We start from the raw sequence: 22723 nt of genomic DNA, 5'->3' as shown, positions 1-22723 counted from the left end.
TGTATCAATATTGGTTCATAAATTGTAAAAAACTTACCACACCAATGTCAGATGTTAGTAGAGGAAACTGAGGGGCATGGGCACAGGGAGTACATGGAAACTGTTTTTACTTTCTGCTCAGTGTTTCGTTATATCTAAAACTGCTGTAAAAATAAGGTCTATTAATTTTTTAAAAGATAGAATGGAGAGAATTAAAACACAAAAGGACAGTGGGTGAGATTTTTCCAGAATTGAAGTTATAACTCACCAGATAGAAGAATCACAGAGCCCAGAGCAGAACAAATAAATCCACACCTAGATTCCACACCAAAGACAAAATGAAACTCTCAAACACAAGTAGAGAGAAAATAGAAATTGCATAGCAAACAATGACAATTAGATTATGATCCAACTTCTCATAACAGCTTCAGTGGAGATAAGAAGAAAACTCATAACATCTTCAAAAGGTCAAGATAAAATAATTGTCAACTTAGGTTTTTATGATCTACCAAGTCAGTCAAGAGTGAAAACAAACCAAAAGCAATGCACATTTATTCCATAAAACTTAAAAAGAAAGCAATGTGAAAACAATCATTATATTAACCTCTGCAGAAGAGATCAAGTAAACATGTGGAGTGTTTATTTTTCTCTGCATGCCTCCTGTATCTTAGAGATTATACACACATACACACACACACACACACACACACACAAAGTCCTACCTTCCACTTATCGTATTTTTGCTGTGCCTAATGTGCACTGTTTTGTCCAAATTTTTGAAGGAAAAATAAGGATGTGCATTAAACATGGGCAGTACTAATTCCATATCTATATAAATGACTTTAATTATTTTATTTATGCTTATGTGTTAAAAGTGTATCTCTAGAAAGCAATAACAATTTCCATATGCAAAAAATGATAATCAGTTTTGTTTTTAAAAATAAATAGATGAAAAATTGAATTAAAAAATTAAAACAAAAGTTTTTTTTCCTGAAAGTTTGGGCCAAAACCATGGGCACGCATTATACACAGAAAAGTACAGTATATTATGTGCCTCTTCCTTGATTTTCACTGTCCTTGGAGGACAGTTTGTAAAGGCTGAATCATAGTCTAAGTGCCATCATTTGGTGAATTGCTAGACAGTTAGTATAATCTCTAGACATTTAGATCAGAGAATTTTCACGTAAATGGCAACTAACTAAAATGCACATAAAAGAGGGACAAAATAATGTAAGCACATGTACTACTTTTTTCCCTTTGAAAACCCCACCTACTTTAATTTCTTACTGAAGTGTGGAGGTGTTTCGTTTGCAAGGGGCCTTTGAGAGCCAGTTGAGATGTTTCTTTTCAATGAATGCTTTGTGTCCAAAATGCAGTTTGTGGGTAAGTTTTTGGAATAATTCTGCATACTCTTTTAAAGAAAAAGGAAAAAAGAAACTCATATATTTGAGGATGGCTATGTGTCAGGCACTGCGCTGGGCATTTACTTCACAAAAGTCCTGTGAAGGCTACAACTTATGAGAAGTTCCTGTGATCCAGGCACTACATTTAGTAATTTTGCATATGTGAACACCTTTGATCCTCACCACAATGTAGGAAATATGCTGCATTATTATATCCATTTCGCAGGCAAGATGACTGTGGCTCTGAAGTCACATAGCTAGTAAGTGATGAATTCATAACTAGACTGCAGGTCTCTTCGCTGTAGCAGACTGCCAGTTTATCCCTTGTCCTATTCCAGGATTGGGTGTGTTCGAGGTAGAGACAGAGAAAAACAGGGTGGGCAGGACATAACGATAATCACCAAAAAAAGGAAAAAGAAAAAAACCCAAAAAGCAACAAAAGGGACCATGCCAAATTCTCTAACGCTATCTCACTTTATCCTCCCAAAACGATATTAGGTAGGTATTATTATTATTAGTATCTTCACTCAACAAGTGCGTGGGCACATAAACCAGGAGAGCTCAGTAACTTGCCTTAAGGTTACACAGCCGTAAGTCACACATATTTGTCCCAAACCCAAAGGTGCTTGCCCCGAAGTGCATGCCCTGCCCCCTCACTGCCTGTGGATCTTGTCTTCTGCTCAGGTGAGATGGAGGAGCTGGAGACACTGTGGCTCACGGGGATCTGCCACAATGAGAAGAACGAGGTGATGAGCAGTCAGCTGGACATTGACAACATGGCGGGCGTGTTCTACATGCTGGCGGCTGCCATGGCCCTCAGCCTCATCACCTTCATCTGGGAACACCTCTTCTACTGGAAGCTGCGCTTCTGCTTCACGGGTGTTTGCTCAGACCGGCCAGGACTGCTCTTCTCCATCAGCCGGGTCAGTACCCCTAGCAGTTACTTCCTTTTGCAATAGCAGGTCCAGGAAAGCATCAGGCTTCCAGATAATCAGGGAGTTTTGACTCTTTGCTGTGGGGGTGGGGTTCTGTATATCTTCCCCTCACTCACCAACCTTGCGTATTTATAAACCAGGGTGCAAACTCAGATAACTGTGGAAACCAGAGAGGAAAGGTGAATGGACGAAGCAGGCTGGGCATGAGAAAGATAGCACCAATGGCATGAAAAAACGTTCTGAAGCTGGGCATCACTGTAAGGGAACCATGGAGAATACCAGGAACCATGACAAATTGCATAATGCTTTACCACATCTAAAGGGGGCAGTCATCCTCAATAGAGGATTGAATGCAGAGCCAATGTTATCAGGATTCCTTATTTGTAAAAGAGAAAGTAGTCATCTGATTTTATATGAAACCTTTCAATTTTTAAATATTAGTAACTAATTACATTAAAAAACCAACAAAAAATCCCCCAAAACATCATGTGGGCCAAACAAACCAGTCTGTAGCCTCCATCATTAGCACCCAGACATGCTAACCATGTTGATAAAATTCCTATGCAGGATGCTACACTGTGTTCACGCATTCCCACCAAACATGCATGACAAAATGTAATCTACACTACCACCATGTATGTGTATACACACTTAACAAAACACAGAGAGCATGTGTAATGCAACAGAGCCTGAAATGAAACACAGACCTGAAAAAACATGAGAAAATGTACACACTTCAAACAAAACAAAATACACATTCAACCCAATACAAACTATACCACAGAGTACACATACTGTAGTGAGTTCACATACAATTCAAGAAAAGCTCCTTTTATGCTATGCTGCACAGTATGGCCCATGTGTGTTGCCATAAAAGGGTACATGTGACATAATTCATCAGTAATGATAACAATCATGGAAAATGCTTATATTTGTGGAGCACATATATGTGCCAGGCACCATATAAAAGTGCCAGGTACTTTACATGGTGCCTTTATACTTTCCAACTCATTTAACCTGCACACCAACTCTATGAGGTAGGTACTGTAATTAGCTCCAGATTACAAATAAGGAAACTCAGAGTTATGAGGCTAGGGCAATTATCCAAAGGACAGAGTCTTGGTGGAGCCAAGATTTGAATGTAGATGGTGTACCAGCTAGAGCCCACACTGTCACACAAGCAACAAGTATCAAACACAAGCAACACAAGAGACTTGATACAAATCATACTATACAATATATACATACATTCAACTCACATAATATATTTACATATTCAACACAATCTAGTTACTTAAATCATAATAAAAATAAATACATACATATTGTTTACTCATCTTCCAACATAGTATAACATTATCTATTTGGTAATCTATTAATCATCCATCCATTCATTCATTCATCTATCCATTCACCCATCTATTCATTTATATGTCCATTTGTCCAGTCATCTGTCCATCTATCCATCCATCTATTTAATCTATTTATCTTCCTTTTCTTCCATTTACTGACCTTGGATTTTTTTCACTCTGAAGGAGTTTAATGAGTTAGAACTTGAAACGTGATGAAAAATATTTGGTTAAAAACATCTAATTTTATATGGTAAGGTTTACTGAGAAAACTAAATAATTGTTTTAAAAACAATTTATGTAGTCTAAGCATTTGGTAATTTTAAGAACTTTGGAGATTCAGAAAGTACACATTAGCTTATTGAAGAAGATTTATATTCTCTGTTCAGTGGCTCTGTAAACTTAAATTCTGTGCAAGTACATATTTATTAGTTAGCTTGATAGCATCTAAACACACAGATTGCTCAAAAATAACAACATGCATGCATACAACTAGGTATGCCAACTTTAAGCTAATTCTCTCTGCTAATTACTAAAGGCTTTCCATATCTGAAGGATTCTGGGATTATCATGAGCAAATGCACCCTGTTGCATTTACTTATAAATCCTGCTTACATTTGGAAGAGCAGTTTCTTTGGTTTGAGATACCATTAAGGAAGCCAAGTTGATAACAAGCATCTTGAAGAATGGGAGTGGAGGGGAGACTGAGCACACAGGAGCAGCCATTGTTGTGTTTGCAGCTTGACAGGCTGGATTTGAACTTCAGCCTCCCTTCCCTAAGGCAGGGAGGACCCTCATCCCATAGGAGCACTGAAGGGACTTCTGTATCCCCTTGAAACTCCTAGCCACCACCACTCCTACCTTCGAAGGTTGCAGGGAACCTTGCTTGAGCACTGACCCTCCTTCTCCTCAGATAAATTATCTTTTAAAATAGGCACAGCCTGATATGTGTGAATAAAAAGATCTCAAACATGATGTACTTTTCTCATTCTGAGTTCCCCTAATAAATATGTCTTTCATTTATTAGGGAAACCCAGAATGGGCTTAGGTCCTGATGCTGTGCATAGAAGGTCTTCTAGGTTGCAAAAACAATGTTCTTCCTTTCTAGTCAAGGACCAGCACACACCTTTAAAGCTTTTCCTATGTGCTTAGTCACACATATGCCACCCTACATATATGCTTACTCACAGTTCAGAGAACACACACCAAAACAAAAGTGTCTTCATTGTGTACACGCAATCATTTTTTCAAAACCAAAAACAAAAAAAAATGCAGTGGTGAATTCTCAAGCAAAGAACCTACTTTTCTACAAATGCAAGATCACAATGACACAATGAATTATGCCTAGCGTGAAACAAGACATTGGGCCATTATCTCTAATCCTCACAATACCCTGTGAGGTTGATTTGATCACACCCATCTTATGTGTGGAGAAAGTGAGACCCAACAGGTTAGAATGGGACTCTTCAGGGTCCACTTTATGTTTCCTTGAAACAACAAGGGTCTTCTCACTTCATTTCTCATCCAGAAAAAAACGATATGAAAGAGGAGACCTGTCTGTGTATGCAGGGTTGGGTGGCATATTTTTGTCAGTTTCAGAGTTTACACTCCTCTCTAAGAGACATTCATCTAGGATGCTCTGAAATTGACTTCTACTTCTACCCCAAGGAGGCTTTTCTGCACGTAAGCCAGGTCTCTTCATTACTAGTTCTCCAAACTAAAGCACACTGCCCAGACAGACAATACATGTAAAGTTGTTGCCATACAGCACATACACACAGCCTTCCTTGTGGGATTGTCTTCCCTTGGGAAGTCCTGGAAAATTTGAACAAAAACAACTGGAGACACATGTACTTCTGGCACTGCCCAGAGAGCAGGCCAGAGCTCAGAGAAGCCATTTAACATTAGAACCAAGCTTCTCCCACATCTGTGGCCTTTGTCTTCAACGACTTACAAGACCGTACCTCTTGTCTATGGGATGCCTTTAACTGTTGTTGTCTCTGTAAACTGCTTTCCCTTTCATGTAGAAAAATACATTCCCTGTCACCGTAAAAAAGAATAGCCTCAGTGTCCCCTGAGATATGAGGAATGGGTGACAGAGCAAAGACAAGGATCAGAGAGATGGAACTGTGACACCTTCCCAAGGAGCTCAGATGAGGGGAGCAGGAAACAAGAAGCTTCTGGCTAGCGCACAGCTGGGACCAATAGAGGAGGCACAGACACTGTCTTAGTCCACTTGTGCTGCTATAGCAAAGAACCAGACTTAGTCTTTGGGTCACAGACATCAGTGTCCTCACATGGCAGAAGGGCTGGGAGAGATTTCTGGGGTCTGTTTTATGACTGCGCTAAGCCCATTTATGAGGGCTCCATTCTCATGACCTAAGTACCTCTCAAGCTTAATCTCCTAATTCCACCATATTGGGGGTTAAGATTTCAGTGTATGAATTTGAGAGGAGAGCACAAACATTTGAGTACATAGCAGACACCTTAGGTACCAGGCCCAGGTCCCAAGGACAGTCAAGCCACACCCCACGGAGAATGTTCTGAGAGGTCAAGGGCCCTTGGCAGGAGCAGAGCAAATTGTCTGGATCAGCATGTTGAGTCTTCATGCTAACCTCTCATTTAAGGCCAAAGTGGAGACTCTCTCTAGGAAACTATAAGAAAAATACAGCAGGGTTGAGGCTGTTGCAGTTCTTTGAGCATCTCTGCGGGTTAAACTCTTCCTCACCATGGGTAACTGATGGAGCCACTATTATCAAAGACCACAGTTAATCACATATACTTTCCACAAGTTTATGCCAAAGTCAGCAGCAGCTGCTGCATTCACTTTTACAAACTCTTTCTTGGGCTGGCTTCCCATCATTCTTGGGAGGAGCAGATCAAATCCTTCAGGCGTGATCTGATTGTTCCTTTTAGGTATGGCTGCCAAACTCGGGAAGCAGGAGTGGAGGGGGAGGGGGCAAAAATCACAATGTCACTGATTCCTTCTTACCTACTATTTAGCATGAATCAAGAGTTCTTCCCTTGAGTTACTATTCAGAAATAAACAGCTATGTTTTAAATATGGAAGAAAGTGTAGTGGAAAACAAGAGACATATAGACAGACATGCCTATATTTGAGCTACCCAGGAGTTTGTAAGTCACTCAGTCCGTAGATGGATTTAAATGCTATGCACTATGTCATCAGGACTCTCCTCCATCCCTAGTAATCAAAACCCAACTCCATGTTGAACAAGTTCACACACAAACTAACATACAAAGGATATATGGAGTGGGGTAAGAACAAAGTTCAAGAGACTGGCCCCAGAGTTTCAACATGTCATGTCTCTCTATCCCCTGGGTTCTACCTTTTTCTATGATGGCTTCACTCTCAGGATAATGTCCCTACATGGTGGAAATACTGGTCTCCTGAAACTGCTTCTTCTATCCCAGCATCTGTTTATTCCTCAAAAAAAAAAAATCTAATTGATCACTTATGTATTTCATGCCTACCCTTAATCAGAAAGGATTTTTCTGACTGACCTGCATGGGTCTCATGATTTGATTGATAGCTTCAGTATGTGAGTAGGGGTAATCTCCCAAAAGAATTAATAATACGTGGTCCTTTTAATGCCAACTTTGTTTGTCAATAGCTGACTCGAGTATCATGAGCATTCATGGATACCTCTTCTCAGACTTCATGTATTTGCAAAAGTGTCCAATAATCTTGAGCCACAGAGACAAGATTAGCATGATGCCTTGTCACTGGTCTCATCCATTTAAGAAACATTATCAGGCCTCAAACTGAATTTAAGTATTTCTCCAGGACTCCTACAAGAAGGCCATATCTGACCTTTCAGGTTGAGTTCAGGTGAGGAGTGATTTCTTTGTTGCTGCTGCTGATGTTGTGCTATGTCACTTCCCACAGGGCATTTACAGCTGTATTCACGGGGTGCACATTGAAGAAAAAAAGAAGTCACCAGACTTCAATCTGAGCGGGTCACAGAGCAACATGTTAAAACTCTTTCGGTCAGCCAAAGACATCTCCAACATGTCCAACATGAACTCCTCAAGAATGGATTCTCCCAAAAGAGCTGCTGACCTCATCCAAAGAGGTTCCCTCATCATGGACATGGTTTCAGACAAGGGAAATTTGATATATTCAGACAACAGGTCCTTTCAGGGAAAAGACAGCATATTTGGGGACAACATGAATGAACTTCAAACATTTGTGGCCAACAGACACAAGGATAACCTCAATAACTATGTGTTCCAGGGTCAGCACCCTCTGACTCTCAACGAGTCCAACCCTAACACAGTGGAGGTGGCTGTGAGCACAGAACCCAAAGGGAATTCCAGGCCCAGGCAGCTTTGGAAGAAATCCGTGGAATCTCTACGCCAAGATTCAGTGACCCAGAACCCAGTCTCCCAGAGAAATGAAGGAACAGTGGAGAATAGGACCCACTCCCTAAAAAGTCCTAGGTACCTTCCAGAAGAGGTGGCCCACTCAGACATTTCAGAAACTTCAAGTCGGGCCACATGCCACAGGGAACCTGACATCAGTAAGAATCACAAGACCAAGGACAACTTCAAAATGTCAGTGGCCTCCAAGTACCCCAAGGATTGCAGTGAGGCTGAGAGGTCCTACTTGAAGACAAAAACAAGCTCCCCCAGGGACAAGATCTATACCATTGATGGTGAGAAGGAGCCAAGTTTCCACCTAGATCCCCCCCAGTTTGTTGAAAACATGGCCCTTCCTGAGAATGTGGACTTCCCAGATGCCTACCAGGACCACAATGAGAATTTCCGCAAGGGGGACTCCACACTACCCATGAACAGGAACCCTCTGCACAATGAAGAGGGGCCTCCCAACAATGACCAGTATAAACTCTACTCCAAGCACTTCACCTTGAAAGACAAGAGTTCCCCTCTCAGCGAGGGCAGTGACCGTTACCGGCAGAACTCCACACACTGCAGGAGCTGCCTTTCTAACCTGCCCACCTACTCAGGCCATTTCACCCTGAGGTCTCCCTTCAAGTGCGATGCCTGCCTACGGATGGGGAATCTCTATGACATCGATGAAGACCAGATGCTTCAGGAGACAGGTAATCCAGCCACCCAGGAAGAGGCCTACCGACAGGACTGGGCACAAAACAACACCTTCCAGTTCCAAAAGAACAAGCTAAGAATTAGCCGTCAGCATTCCTACGATAACATCCTTGACAAACCTAGGGAGATGGACCTTAGCAGGCCCTCTCGGAGCATAAGCCTCAAGGACAGGGAACGTCTTCTGGAGGGAAATCTATATGGGAGTCTTGTTAGTGTCCCCTCCAGCAAACTCTTGGGGAACAAAAGCTCCCTCTTCCCTCAAGGTCTGGAGGACAGCAAGCGGAGCAAGTCTCTCTTGCCAGACCACACCTCTGATAACCCTTTCCTCCACCCCTATGGGGATGACCAACGCTTAGTCATTGGGAGATGCCCTTCGGACCCTTATAAACACTCCTTGCCATCCCAGACAGTGAATGACAGCTACCTTCGATCATCCTTGAGGTCAACGGCATCGTACTGTTCCAGGGACAGTAGAGGCCACAACGATGTGTATATTTCCGAGCATGTTATGCCTTATGCTGCAAATAAGAATAATATGTACTCTACCCCTAGGGTTTTGAATTCCTGCAGCAATAGACGTGTGTACAAGAAAATGCCTAGTATTGAATCTGACGTTTAAAACCTTCCTTTAATGTTTTATCTATAGAGAAACATATATAATGGCCAGCGTTCTGGAGGGAAAATGTTGGATGTCCAATAGTACCCTGCAAAGAGGAAGAGGATTTAGGAAGGCATTTTTTTTTGTTGGTTCTTTTGCACATGGCTACATGCCATAGTCTTCCACTCAAGGAATATTGTGAGGTGTATGCTGAGAGTGGTAGATATGAGATAGGCGAGTCCTTGACCAAAAATAATAAATAAAAGGGCAAGTCTCCTGGACATGCCCACTAGGTATGTTGGCAGTAATGATGCCTTGGATGTCAATGGTGATGTTGTGATTTCCTATATTCCAAATTCTATTAAGTCAGTCCACCATGTGATTTTCTCATCAGAAATGCCTAATGGTTTCTCTAGTACAGAATAAGCAATATGGTATGCATGTAAATCCGATACAGACCAAATAAATCTGCATTGCAGTGAGATTGATATGTGCAAGAGATTAGAAAGTTTGGCTTTGTAACCGTTTCAGCTTTACTGTCATGCCTTCCATCACAGCCCACGCCCAAGCCCAGGACTCCAGGCTCCCCCAAAGAATAGCAAATCAGTGGGTTTCAAGCTAACTATGCTACCTTCATTATAGTCTATTTCTAAGACACATCTGGAATAAAAGACCAAAAGGGCCCTCAGGCACAGAGCTACAAGAATATCTTTGGCTATCCATTTGCGTGTTACACAGACACTCTCACCCTTGGCTTTAATGGTCTTGTTCAGAGCTGTGTAAACTAACACGTGTATGACTTCAATATCTAAGTGTGGATCTTCTGTCTATGACATAGTGGCCATTGTAGTTTATCTTGAAGACTCCTGTGTATGTAAGTTTGCATTTCACCCCTTCTGGTGATGACTCAGGGTTGTATAGTATCTGTTACCCCTTTCCTCCTAGAGTAACCGTAGCTCATTCAGTTGCCGAACAGCCATGGTGGTGTCTAATTAACTGTGTGTTGCTGTTCCCAGGGTTGTTAATGTGGTGGCACGCACCAACAGCCATATGTGTGCTGTGATCTGTAAGAAGTCCAATGCCATCTGTCTGCAGAAGGCTAGTGTGGTTTTAGGTTTATGTTTCTTAACGTCATGAAATTTAGTTGGACACTCATTTCCACCCCAGCCTCCTCAAATCAAAAGCCTTCAAAACATGAGAGGCACTCAAACATCTACCCTGAGCATCCTCCAAATTATGGATAAACATCAGTGGGACAAGTGATTTCTCTCTTCTGAAATATTCACTCTGTTGGAGCCTGTCTCACTAACACCAACAGAAGCAGATGAAAAATTCCTCAAAACATTTGTCATTTCCTAGTCTCCTCCATTATCCCATTTTTACTCTACTGAAACCTGTGCATGTATGATATGAAATGATACTCATTTAACATATTTGGGGGGAGAGAGAGGATCTTGATCCCTGGGGAGCTCTCAGCACTGTGCCTGGCACATGCCAAGTGCCTAAATAAATAAAGACCATTGTTATGATACTTTATCAGACCAGAATTTTCTAGTTTAAAGATTAAATATTATAAAAAACACAAACAACATTAAATATTTTATATATTAATCTAATAATTACTGTATTTTAAATATATTACTATCCCTGAAATATTTGGGAGGAGTAGCCATCAGTTTTTTCAGAGTACCTCGGTCTGTTTTGTGACGTGCTGCAGAAACCCTACACTAATGCACACCAGCCTGACTGTTGTTTCCTCCTGCATTTTGCTTTGGGTTCTTAGAAAAGGGGACAGAGTGGCATGTTGAAAAGTTTTCTTGTTTCTTTTATTAATGGTGAGTTCTATTTTGTAGGTAGTGCTTTCCTGTGAGTGGGCAGGTGTCAGGAATAATTCTCTTTGAGCTTGAAGATTCATTGAATGGCTCCATCTCTGGGGAAGTGCACCTGACTTACAATATTCCCACAATGATGAAAATTGTTTGTAGTAAATCTCAGTCAGTAGTAGAGAGGCAGAGAAAGGCTGGGTGAGGAAGCCTTGCCATGATTTTTGAGATAGAAAGGAAGAAGGGACTGACTAGATGTGGATAACAAATATGCTTGAACTCTTTATTTTGTATTTGAACACAGGATACTGCAACTTTGCCTTTTGTAAGTCCAATAATGGAGGAGCATAGATTGAAGGATCTTGAATAGTCACCCCAATTTCCAATCTTAGGTATATCATTGACTCTACCATCTTTTAGAACATTCTGCCTTTGCCCTTCCATTGCATCCTAGACCTATCTTCCCTCAGCCAGGATCACCTTCATTCACCTACAAGTTTGGCATGTCTTAACATGACATGAATTAAAAAGTCTCCCCAGAATACAGAGCAGTGGTATGTCACTAATCCAAAGAGGCTTTGTCTTTCTCCAGTGTCCTCAAAATGCATGGGGTTGCCAAATGTGACAGAGATCTCCAGGGAAAGTGCAAATTACATGTGGAATGATTCCATGGCTGAAAAGGCCTTCTAATAACAGCATTATTTCTGTTATAAACTCCATACTTCTCTGGGTAAGAAACTAAAAGTGTGACTTTTAGAAGAACCAATAGTAATGTACTGAAAAAATATACTTCCTTCATACCAAAAGTTTTTCTAAAAAATAGTCAGAATTTATTGCTATATAATAAATACCTAATTTCCCTCCTATACTCATTCACTGATTCTTAGTTGAATCAGTGAATGATTCACTGATTCATTTTCTTATATTCTGGATCATCCCACCCAGAATGATGATCCAGAATATAAGAAAATTGGCCATGGATGAGATGGTCAATTTTCAAGTGACAGGTGATGTTTGGAGCTTTTCAGAGGTAATTCACATCTAGTAAGTTCTTTGGGAAAAGAATATCAGGAGTACACTGCCCAACAGTAAAGTACGCCTACAGTACAGGAGGTAACAAAAATTAAACAGAAAGCCCTGAACTATGGATCCATCTCAAAGGGCTCTGTGACCTTAGATTTGTTCATGCCAAGGAGCCAGAATCTCTGAACCCAATTTTCTGCCTGAGTTATACCTGACTCAAGTCAGAGCTGGTATCGTAATGATGTTTCATTAACTTTATATGATTTTCTCCTTTTGAAAAGGACCCAACTAATATACCTAAATGCAAATGCTCATGTTCCTGCCCATGTGTAACAGTACGTACATGCAACCAACTTAAAATATTCTGTTAAGAGGACAGTCTTCTAGGGCATAAATTCTATCCTGGGAAATGTGCATTTGTGGAAAATAGTTTTGCTTATTACCCCACACTCAGGTTCTTAGGTCACGGCTGGCTTCAATTCTCTAAGAAGGCATGTTCCCGTTAAGTCTATTTTTCTGCCTGTGAGGCTTCCATGAGATGTGTGAGATTATAATCTCCCCACATGTTACTCTTCCGTCCTTTGCAAATCTCACTGCATGATTATAGCCAGCACCATGACCAGGTGTCTCATGGAGTGTACTTTGTTTTCTCTTCCCTGTTTCACAGGGAGCCTGAGCAGTGTTCATACTTAGCTTTTCTGATGAAAGCATTAAAATTCACCCATTGCAGCAAAATGAGTCAAATCAATTCATGCTTATTTTCAGGGGGGAAAAAAAGAAAATTACACCTTGTTTACAAATGAAATAGTTTCATTTAAATGGGACTCTAGCCAAGGCAGTTAATTAGTCAAAAGATCCATGGCAGGCACACATTGTTTATTCTATTTGATATGTCTAGTGCTGATGTGTATTTAATATTCTGCTTCCTTCTCAGGAAATGACAAATGCCCTGAATTCTTTGCAAATAGAATTGCTAATGAAAAAGGGAAAAAAGTTGGTGTTAATTAAATGGTGATTAAAAATTTATCTCCTTTAAACCTTAAAAGTGCAGCTTTAATAATCAGTTGTCATATAAATAAATACGTTACACAGAAATCCCTTGCAGTTTGAGACCTAAATAAATATTCATTTGAGAAACCTAAATATCTTTCAGAAGAGCTGAATTACTCGTTAACTTGATGTACATTCCTGTACTGTTTCTTTGTGCATTGCTCTTGTGCGTGAATCCTTGAAGAGAGGACATGAGCTGTCTCTGCAATGGATCCTGTTTTTGTATTAACCATGGCTATAATACACATAATTGGACTTCAAGGTAAAAATGCAAAATGAAACTAAGTAGGTGGAAGCTAAACTTATTGGTTGATATTTAATATGGGTTAAAGGTTCTCTATAAAGGTAATTTCCATTCTAAAAGCATTGTTTATTTTCACTTGAGACAAAATGAGACATTGCTGGATACCCCCATCTTCTTTTGGTCAACAGGGTTGAAAGTGCTTAATGAGAGGTAAAGTGGGGCCTCTACTTGAAAAGTTCTTCCAATATGCTGTTGTCCTCTCCCATTTTATCCCTTTCCATTGTACTGTGTTCATATCTAATTGTATCACATGAGGTCAGCTTGCCACTGGATAGAGATCGGAGATAATCAAATGCACTTATCCTGTGAATACAAATGCTTGTGTACACATGTATATACTATACATGCTTGATTTCTACAATTCACACATAAGTGTATTATACAAATAAAATTGTACATAATGTAAAGTTTATGTTAAAAGTTGAATGGTGATAATGGTATTAACACATGGAAAACCCATTCTGGTTACTGATGGGATGATATTTATGTAGAGAGGGCACTATTTTTTTAAAAATCTCAGTTCTAGGGAGGGTGACAGAGCCCAGTGGGATTTGGGTGTTGGTGTTCTTGACCCCTTCTTTAAAAATGTGTCTGGAGTTAGGAGTATGGAATATATTCTGCTCACATTTGCTTCTGAAGACAACACTGGTAATGGACATGTGTATAATTTCTGTAAACCAATCAAAGGGCATGTTTCCTATTAAATTCCTTATCCTCTTCCCCCACCCTCACTCTTTCTGTGGCCAGAAGTACTCTCACTAGAGTATCAAAGGTGCCTGCCCAGGAGGGCCTTAGAAAAATATAACTTAAAGAAATACACCAAGATGTAGGGGAAGGGGTGAAAGATGGGAACACTAAGAGGAAATGAAGTTCCCAAGGAGTCAGTAATCTATATGGTCTTCAGGTTGACAGTATCAGAGCCAGGTCTAGAACCTAAGACTTCATGGCCCAGTTCCCAGCTTGGTTCCCTTTACCATGCTGACTCATTTATATGTTTCTCTTGAGGGCTCTCTTGAGTCCCTCTGTGATAAAAGCCAGAGAACCTCATAGAATTGACCCATCTTTCTTTGCCTCTTGCCTTCCACAGACCCAAGCATCCCTCTTTGAGTTTTGGTTTTCCTTTGAGATCCCCAGCACTCCCTGCCTCAGAGTCCTGGAAAAGAGAAAACTTTTTTTCAAGAACCTGTTTCCTGGGAGGAGTCAATGAAAGCTATAGTTTAAAACCTCAAACCAAAGATGTAAGCTGGCAGTGATCATTGAGATGATAGAGTTCTCTTCCTCATAAGCTAAGGATGAGTAAAGGACACTGATCAGCTGATAGCAATCGACTGAATATCCACTCTCCTTTTAAGGCCAATTTGGGATTGGGGGGTTGCAAAGGGAATAGAAAATATAGTCTCTTGCCATGGTAGCTTATGGTCTAGGCATTAAGTTCTTTAATACAAAAGATAACCAAGGACCCAGGAAATGCAAACAGAGTAAATGTAGAAATTAGAAATGATGAATAATGTTTTTGCCAGAAAATAAAAATCTATCTGATTCCACGATCAAAGAAACAAAACACCCTCCCCTAGATCTGTCAGTAACTTTAGAGAATATAATTGGTGCTCCTGGGGATGCCCTTGGTTACTTGAACCTTCAAAGTTGGTATTTAGGAAGCCTAGGAATGTCTAAACAGGTGACTAAACTTGCCCTTCCGTATTTTGCACATACAGGCTCAGATCTGATTCCACTCAGTTCTCCAGCCTTTGCCTCCTTCCCTCTCTACTTTATATGTGCTTTAAGGAGAGGTTGGAAAAAATCCTCAAAAGTTTAAAAAATAGACAATGATGTAAAAAGACTGTTTCCTGAAAACCTTTTTGTTTGGTTTTGTTTTTGACTTGTGAAGAATACTTTTGATAGTTCAGGTTATAAATGTATCAGGGAAGGGAGCAGGGAAAATTCCTTGTTGAGTCCCAAGTGCCTACTGTTGTGGCTGGTAAAAAAGAACACATCAGGTGCCCTGGAGAGAAAATGGGGCAGGGAAATTTCAGGAAAATGGTGGGTGGGGAGTGAGCTTATTTTTCTCTGTCCATCCTATTCTTACATTACTGGAATATTAGATTTTTTGCTTATCCCAAGTATATGCCTTGGGTCAGAAGTTAAACTTAGAAGTATTAAAATATATCTGTGTTGAGTATAGACAATATTCTAGGCATATCCTAGAGTATGATTCTTAAAATAACCTTAGACTGTAAGTCTGAGTGCTCCCATTTTACAGATAACGAAACCGGGGCTCAAGTCCATCTCAGCCTCATCAATAAAAATTTGCTAGTAAATCCCTAATGTTAGGCATATATTCTTAAAGTGCCTGATCTCCTTCATAGAGGTCAGAATAGAAGTCAGAAAGAGAGATATGCTGTTTAGAAGTCCCCGTGGCTCTCTCTTGAGTTTCAGCCTCTGTTGTGAGGAAGTTAGTCAGTGTCCTCCCCTCATAGTCTGGTTTGGGGTGCATTGAGAACTCCTGGGTAACTTAACTTTGTTCTCAGTTGCTTCTGAGATGTGAATGCTATTTGTGTCTCTCCCCTGTATGCTTGCACTCAGCATTTACTTTTCTGGTTCCCAGAGAGTTATTTTCTCTACTTAGCATGTGCCTAATCTTAAATATTCCCTTCCTTTTTTTCTCAGCAGACATCAGGGCTAATTCCATTAAATATATGCAAATAGTATGTTTCTACGTGTGTGGACACACACACTTATGCATGTACACACACACAGCCTTGTAGCCCCCTCATTAAAGCTCTCCTAACAAAACATTTGGCCCATTTTCAAAAAGGTCATGTTACTTGCAAGTGACTGTCCCTTCTATTTCATCTATATTTTTGGTTATTTTTGCCAAGCAGACAGAATAAGGTTTGAAGTATGACAGGAAATAGACTTTTGCATAAATGACCAAGAGCTTTGGTGGTCAGAATGACTGAGGGCCAGCTAGTAGAATTGTTTTTCCTTCTCAGTCTTTTTTTTTTTTAATCATCTTAGAGTTACTTTCCTGGTCACTGACATTAAGATAACTATTGAATTAGTGAATGCTTGTTCAGTTTGTCTCTTTAAAGAGTGTTGAACTGGAATGTTTCCATTAGTTATTCTAGGATTTCAGAATGGCGTAGCACTTAATCCATTGTGTGGACAATGACACTGAGCCCACGCATTCTTTTCTTCTTGCCCTCCCGTATTGTAAGCCACACTGCTCTCTCCTGGCACTTTATATTTACTGTGAGTGGGAGCCCATTAAGTCCATTTTATAGATGAGGACACTGATCTGGAATCTGAGGAATGTTTTTCTAGAAGGTTCTGTGAATCAGTCAGTTGTCCTAATGTCCTCATCCCTGAGAAATTCTCTAGCTGTTTTGAGCTGGTGGTAAAAAGTTTCTAAGGGCAAAGAGGTTATTATTATTTAACAGCTACTTGGAGACCCAGTTGTTGGGTCCACAGTGCATGACCACATTCTTCCAGGGATGTTGAGCTGTGCAGAAACTGGAACACTCAAAAGAACAATTTGGCCAGTGGTATTTCTTCACTGGGGCCATATTTCAAAGCACACAACTCTCCAGGGAGAAGAAACCAAATTGTTTAAAATGGAGCCATTTCTCATTTTAACTTCCTCAAGTAAGATGTCAGCAGTGTGCAGAAACAAACAAGACAAAACTGAGATCATCACTGATAAATCCCTCTTATGGACCATATCCATGAAAAAATGAGTTTGCGTTTTTGCAGTTCTAGAACATTCCTCATTAGCCATAGCCCTGGGTCATAACCTCTTCCTCTTAATTCTCTCTTACCCCTTTGGGAAGGATTTAAGATGAGCCTTCAAAAGGATATTAACATAACATGTAGCCAATACCACAGCTGCCTTTTAAATTAATAAGGTTAATTGTTCTCCAGCAACATAAGTTTGTCTTTGGCATTTTAAATACTCCTCATCGATCTGACATTTTGCTGTTTTAAGCTTTAAAGGGCTCAAATCAAAGACCATTGATAGCTGAACAAATAGTGAAGGTCCAGATATGTAAAAACATGGTTGGTTTTTCCATGGAAAACAGTTATAGCTTTTTTAATTCAATTAAGATTTTTACATTAGTCACCTAAGACTTGCTGAATTATTCCTATTTTCAGTTAAGCTAATTCAAATAAATGAACACTATTGAATTTTTAACCCTGTTTTATTTTTTAAAAAATTTTAAATGTATTAAGTTCATATCTCTGGGGCCATGACCACTAAGGAAATGTTCCAACTTAGAAATTAAAGATTCAACAACTATTTGGGGTCAGATTCTGATGAGTTTGGGGAAGATGAACATGGCACTTGTGACGTTCATGTTTCCCATATTTTTCAGTGGTAAAGGATGTCAATTGCCTTTTTTTTTCAAATAAGAGGTAAGATAAAGAATAACATTTTCATAGAAAATTCAGTAAACTCCTAAATATAACTAATTACATGAACAGAATTGGCTTAGACAGCTTCCAAGCCTGAGAGTCCCCAAAGATTTCTTCATCAGTTGTTTTTAACTGTGAGTCTTAATCTTGTTCATCCCCCTGCTAAAACATAGCTAAAAGCATATACTTGCCAAATTATTTAGTCAGGTTATTTCAACGTTGTTTATCATAATGGAATGTCTGTGCATATGTGTTTGTGTATAGTATATATATTTCAAGCTGAATATTCAGAAAGAATTTGGTGAATTTATTTGGTGGCTAGAATAAGAAGTAGATTATTAAAATCATAATTAATGGCCCTCTTAGACAGAAAAGGAGAGTAAACTATTGATCTTTCACTCATGTTAGATTTATTGCATAAGACACCAACTTGCCATTACCCACAAGAGAGAAATTGAATGACACAGCTTTAATGGTCCATGTCTGAGTCTATTTTAACCCAAAATGGATGGGATTGAGCTTTATATAAAGGGTTTCCATTCACAGCTACATTCAAACACAATTCAAAACCCACATCAGAACTGGCTTGATCTCTTGTATGGTGGAGCCCAAAGCAAGCTGTGTGCTCTACTCAATGGTTTCCATTTGGGAATAGATGTTCATGTACCAATCACAGCAGCTTATATCTGTCATATTTTAATCCATTGCATGAGGAAGTGCTACTAACTGTATCAAATATTTCCAAGAATAGCTACTAAATTACATGTTTGCTTAACACCTTTCTACGATAGAGGAAGTATATACTATGGTTGTCTTCTTGTAGTATGTCTTTTATTTTTGTTCAACATGTTATCAACTGTTTTAAGGAATGGGGTTTGAAATGTGTGTGCAAACTGATCTGTATATAACTCCCAAGACAATGAAAGTGCCCAGTCCTATGGTGTAAAAATGTAAATACAGGAAAATTTCATTTTTCTAATAAAGATAATTTCTGCCAATTGATATGAAAATAAGAAACAGTGTTGTGGTCTTTGTTGTCCTCTTTGCTGCAGCAGTGGGCATCACTGATGAGTCAGGCAGACTTATTATTACAAGTGGAAATAACTTGATTTCTCCCCTTTCTGCACTTAAGGGGTATAAAGGGATATAAGGGGTATATAGGGGTATGGAATTGGGAAGAATCCATGGTTTAGCTTCAGGATTTTACTGACATTCTCTGCCATGGTCTCTTATCTGGATCTCATCTTCCTGTGCAGTTCCCACACTTGCAGTCTTGACTCTGGATAATGCTGAACTTTACCAAGCCCTGTGAATTATGATTCTGGAAAAAAAGGTGATTGTTAAAAACCTCCCCTCTTTTTTTGTGTTCCAAGACATAGCATATACTGCAAAGAACCACCCTTCTTTATGTGACTTAGTTATGACTCACAGATGCCCCCTTGTTTACCAAGGCCAGACATAGAAGCCTCCCACACACACCAAATTCCCTTTTTTTTTTTGCTGCATAAATGATTGGCTGAATTTGTGGTTCCCATTCATCACTGGGAACAAAATGCTTGTTGACTGAGTGCTGGTTAAGCTTCTCTCCTCCTGGATTCCTGACTTTGGCCCACCTTCAGTCTGAATCGGCACACAACCTCTCCTTAACCACCCCTCCCAGGAATAGGCTGGCCTCACATTCTCTGATCTTGTGAAATCATGCTGCTCCTGTTCATCTCACATCTCACCTGTTCTTTTTAGCTTTGTTTGCTTCTCCCTATAAAAGAAAAACTCTTTTTGCCTAACCCTTGAGACACTTGCAGAACTTATGGTCAGAGCATTCTCTCTACCTCAATAGTCCTCTTCTCTTATTGCTATCACGTATTTCTCCCCTTGAGGTAATTGTTCTGAACAAAGTCACTCCCTCCTAAAGCCAGACTTAATTTTTATTTGACAATCCTCATCCCCAAATCAACTGACATTTCTAAAACCAAAATATGACCGTGTTTGTTCCACCTCTCCTTTATTTAAAGACTTTAACTTAAAGCAATGACCCATGGGAAAAGCCCAGACTCCATGACCCATGAACACACAAAGTTTTCCAATTTCTTCCATACCCCTTTCTACCATGTACTTATGCTGTGTCAGATCTTTCTGCTCCTCTGCAAAGAAAGACACCAAATGCTCTCATTTTCCCATGCCTTCACTCAAGCTCTTCTCTCCTCCAGGACTGCTGGTCTTCTCCATGTCTTCCTGTCAACTCTTAATCCTCCTTCAAAATGTATTGTCAGTAGAAACCTCTTATCAGTCTTTCTAAGCCCTCCCCTAGCTTTAAGCATTCATGTTGCTTAAAGTCTACTGAATATCTACCTATTTCATTTTCTTGATTCCAAAATGCTCTTTATTATAAGATGCACTCCTAATTTAAGAGTGGCCTTTGGGTGATGAAAGGAAGAAGTGAAGGAAGGAACAAAGACAGGAAGATAGTCTATATTAAATGTATATACTTGAAGTAAGAAGTTTCAGAAGCAGAAATAACAGCTGACTGACCTTGCTTCTTGTACACACTTCCATCAAATAATTTGGCAGCTTTACTGTATGTTTTATGTATGCTATCTTAGAATGTGAGCTTTTCCAGAAAGGGGTCATACTGTTTTTCACCTTTGAATCCTAGCACTCCACCCAGCATCTGACAATGAGGGCACTTACTAAACATTTGTGGATAGGTAGAAGGATGGCTGGGTGAAAGAGTGGTAGATGTTGAGTGGGTGCATGCTGGGACGGGCAGATAGGGGAAGTGCTTTGGAATCTGTTTTTGGTTTACCTCACTCTCTATCTAATCTAAATATCTCACCCAGTCCTTTTACTTTAAATGCCACTGACAATCCGCCCCTCATTTTTTAAATTTGGATTTAACCACCCTTGTAAGCTCTAGACTCACATATACATATCTATACTTTATATCTCCACCTAGAAATGTTAAAGACATCCAAAATCTAAAATCATTTAAAAATGCTCTTGACCACCTGCCAACACATACAGAAATCTGATCCTCCCCAAGGTTCCTTATCTCAGGGAACGACACTGCTACTGACTTGGCTACTCAGGCCAAATACCTATTCATCATCCTTTGCTCCTCTTTCATCCCTCAGATCCAATCCAACAGCCAGCTCTGCCTTGGTGATCTGTAAAATGCATTCAGGATCCCTCTGCTTCTCATCACTTCTATCACTGTCACCAATTCCATCACCTCCTATTTATATTACTGTAGTAGCTTTCTAATCCATCCACCTTCTTTTCCTCTTGCCTTCATGTGCATCTATTCTCTAGAAAGAAGCCAGGGTAATCTTTTAAAAATGCTAATTAGAATATATTCTTCACCTTTTCTCAAGCTTTCAGTACCTTTCCATTATGGTCAGAATAAAATCAAAACTGTCCCTATTTTAACTTCATGTACCAAACTCATGCTACACTACACTCACCAAGAAAAAGAATAAATTTTTCCTTTTTTTTGCCTCATTCCCTGTCTTTGGAGCCTTTTCTCATTCCAAGCCTTTTCTCTCTCTTTTTGGAGCTGTTAAAAATGGGCCATTTCCAATACATTTTCCATCAACTGAAGTGGCACTAAATACCATCGCTGCTATGAAACTAATCGGCAATTTGTGAGATGCCTTTACATTCATGTAGCCCCATTTGGGGGCATAATTATTTCCTAATTAGGAGCAATTTATACTCAGGACTTGGGGTATTTGCTTCTGCTAGTGACATGGCTATCCACATGTTTCATTTCTTTTTCTCTCCCCCAAGATTCTGCTGGCTGAAGCCAGATGACCAGACAGCCAAGCAAACTTAATTAACAAGCAGTTCTAGTCCTGTGGGAGGGAAAAAATCTCTTACTTACCAGTCAAATTTGCTATAATCCTGAGATTAAAACAAAAAAATTATTTCTCTTGGAAGATTCTGTAGTCTTCTGCTAGAAATGGAGTGATTTGGACCATTTATCTTCTTTTCCAAGAGTTCTGCTGAAACTAACCCATCTCTGTAAAGAGCCCTGTAGAAATCTTTAGAGCACTTCTATGTAGCGGGGATTATAATCTTCCTTTTACATATTTAGAAACCAAGGGTCAGAAAGCTGAAGTGAGCCAGGTGGTTGTGAAGCAGGGGTCAGGGGTAAGCATGTGTCCGCTCAAGTTCAAATCCCATGACCTTTTATCTTCATTTCTATGCTCACTATTACCTAGATTCCAATAGAATATAGGCAGGAACTTCCCCTGTCCCTAATGCCTTATCCACTCTGTGTTGTGTGTGTGTGTGTGTGTGTGTGTGTGTGTGTGTGTGTATTATATATGTGTGTGTATATGTAACTATAAAATATAGTATTCCATATATGTATATAATACTCACCCATGGATATGTTTATTGATTTTAGAGAGAGAAAGGGGGAGAGAGAAAGATAGAGATAGAGAAACACTGATCTGAGAGAGAATCATCAATCAGTTACCTCCTATATGTTCTCTGATTGGTGATCAAACCCACAGCCTAGGTATATGCCTCAATCAAGAATGGAAACCACAACCTTTTGTGGTACAGAATGACACTCCAACCAACTGAGCCACCCAGCCAGGGCTCCATAAATATTTTTAAATAAATGTATAACAGAAAGAGGAACCAGAAATTCTTGGGTTCTTGGCCACATCCTATAGCTTTGTGACCTTTGACCAGTCAGTCCAGCTCTCTGATTCTTCTCATAGTCTTCTCATAGTCTTCTCATGTATATCT

General features: G+C 39.8%; 1 protein-coding gene across 1 annotated transcript in view; it reads left to right on the top strand.

Annotated features, from left to right (window-relative positions):
* The window catches only part of GRIN2A (glutamate ionotropic receptor NMDA type subunit 2A), a 386027-nt gene extending 367074 nt beyond the window's left edge, over nt 1-18953 (top strand). The window contains exons 12-13 of the mRNA XM_045833744.1: nt 2067-2305; nt 7574-18953. Coding sequence (XP_045689700.1) covers nt 2067-2305; nt 7574-9373 — 2039 coding nt within the window. The 3' untranslated portion in view covers nt 9374-18953. The remainder of the gene's footprint in view (nt 1-2066; nt 2306-7573) is intronic.
* Nucleotides 18954-22723: the final 3770 nt, after the last annotated feature.

The sequence above is a fragment of the Phyllostomus hastatus genome, unplaced genomic scaffold (assembly GCF_019186645.2).
Source record: "Phyllostomus hastatus isolate PE091 unplaced genomic scaffold, TTU_PhHast_1.1 phas_contig_173, whole genome shotgun sequence".
NCBI lineage: Eukaryota > Metazoa > Chordata > Mammalia > Chiroptera > Phyllostomidae > Phyllostomus > Phyllostomus hastatus.
The sequence above is the reverse complement of the archived record's forward strand: the minus strand, read 5'-3'. Positions and strand labels throughout refer to the sequence as shown.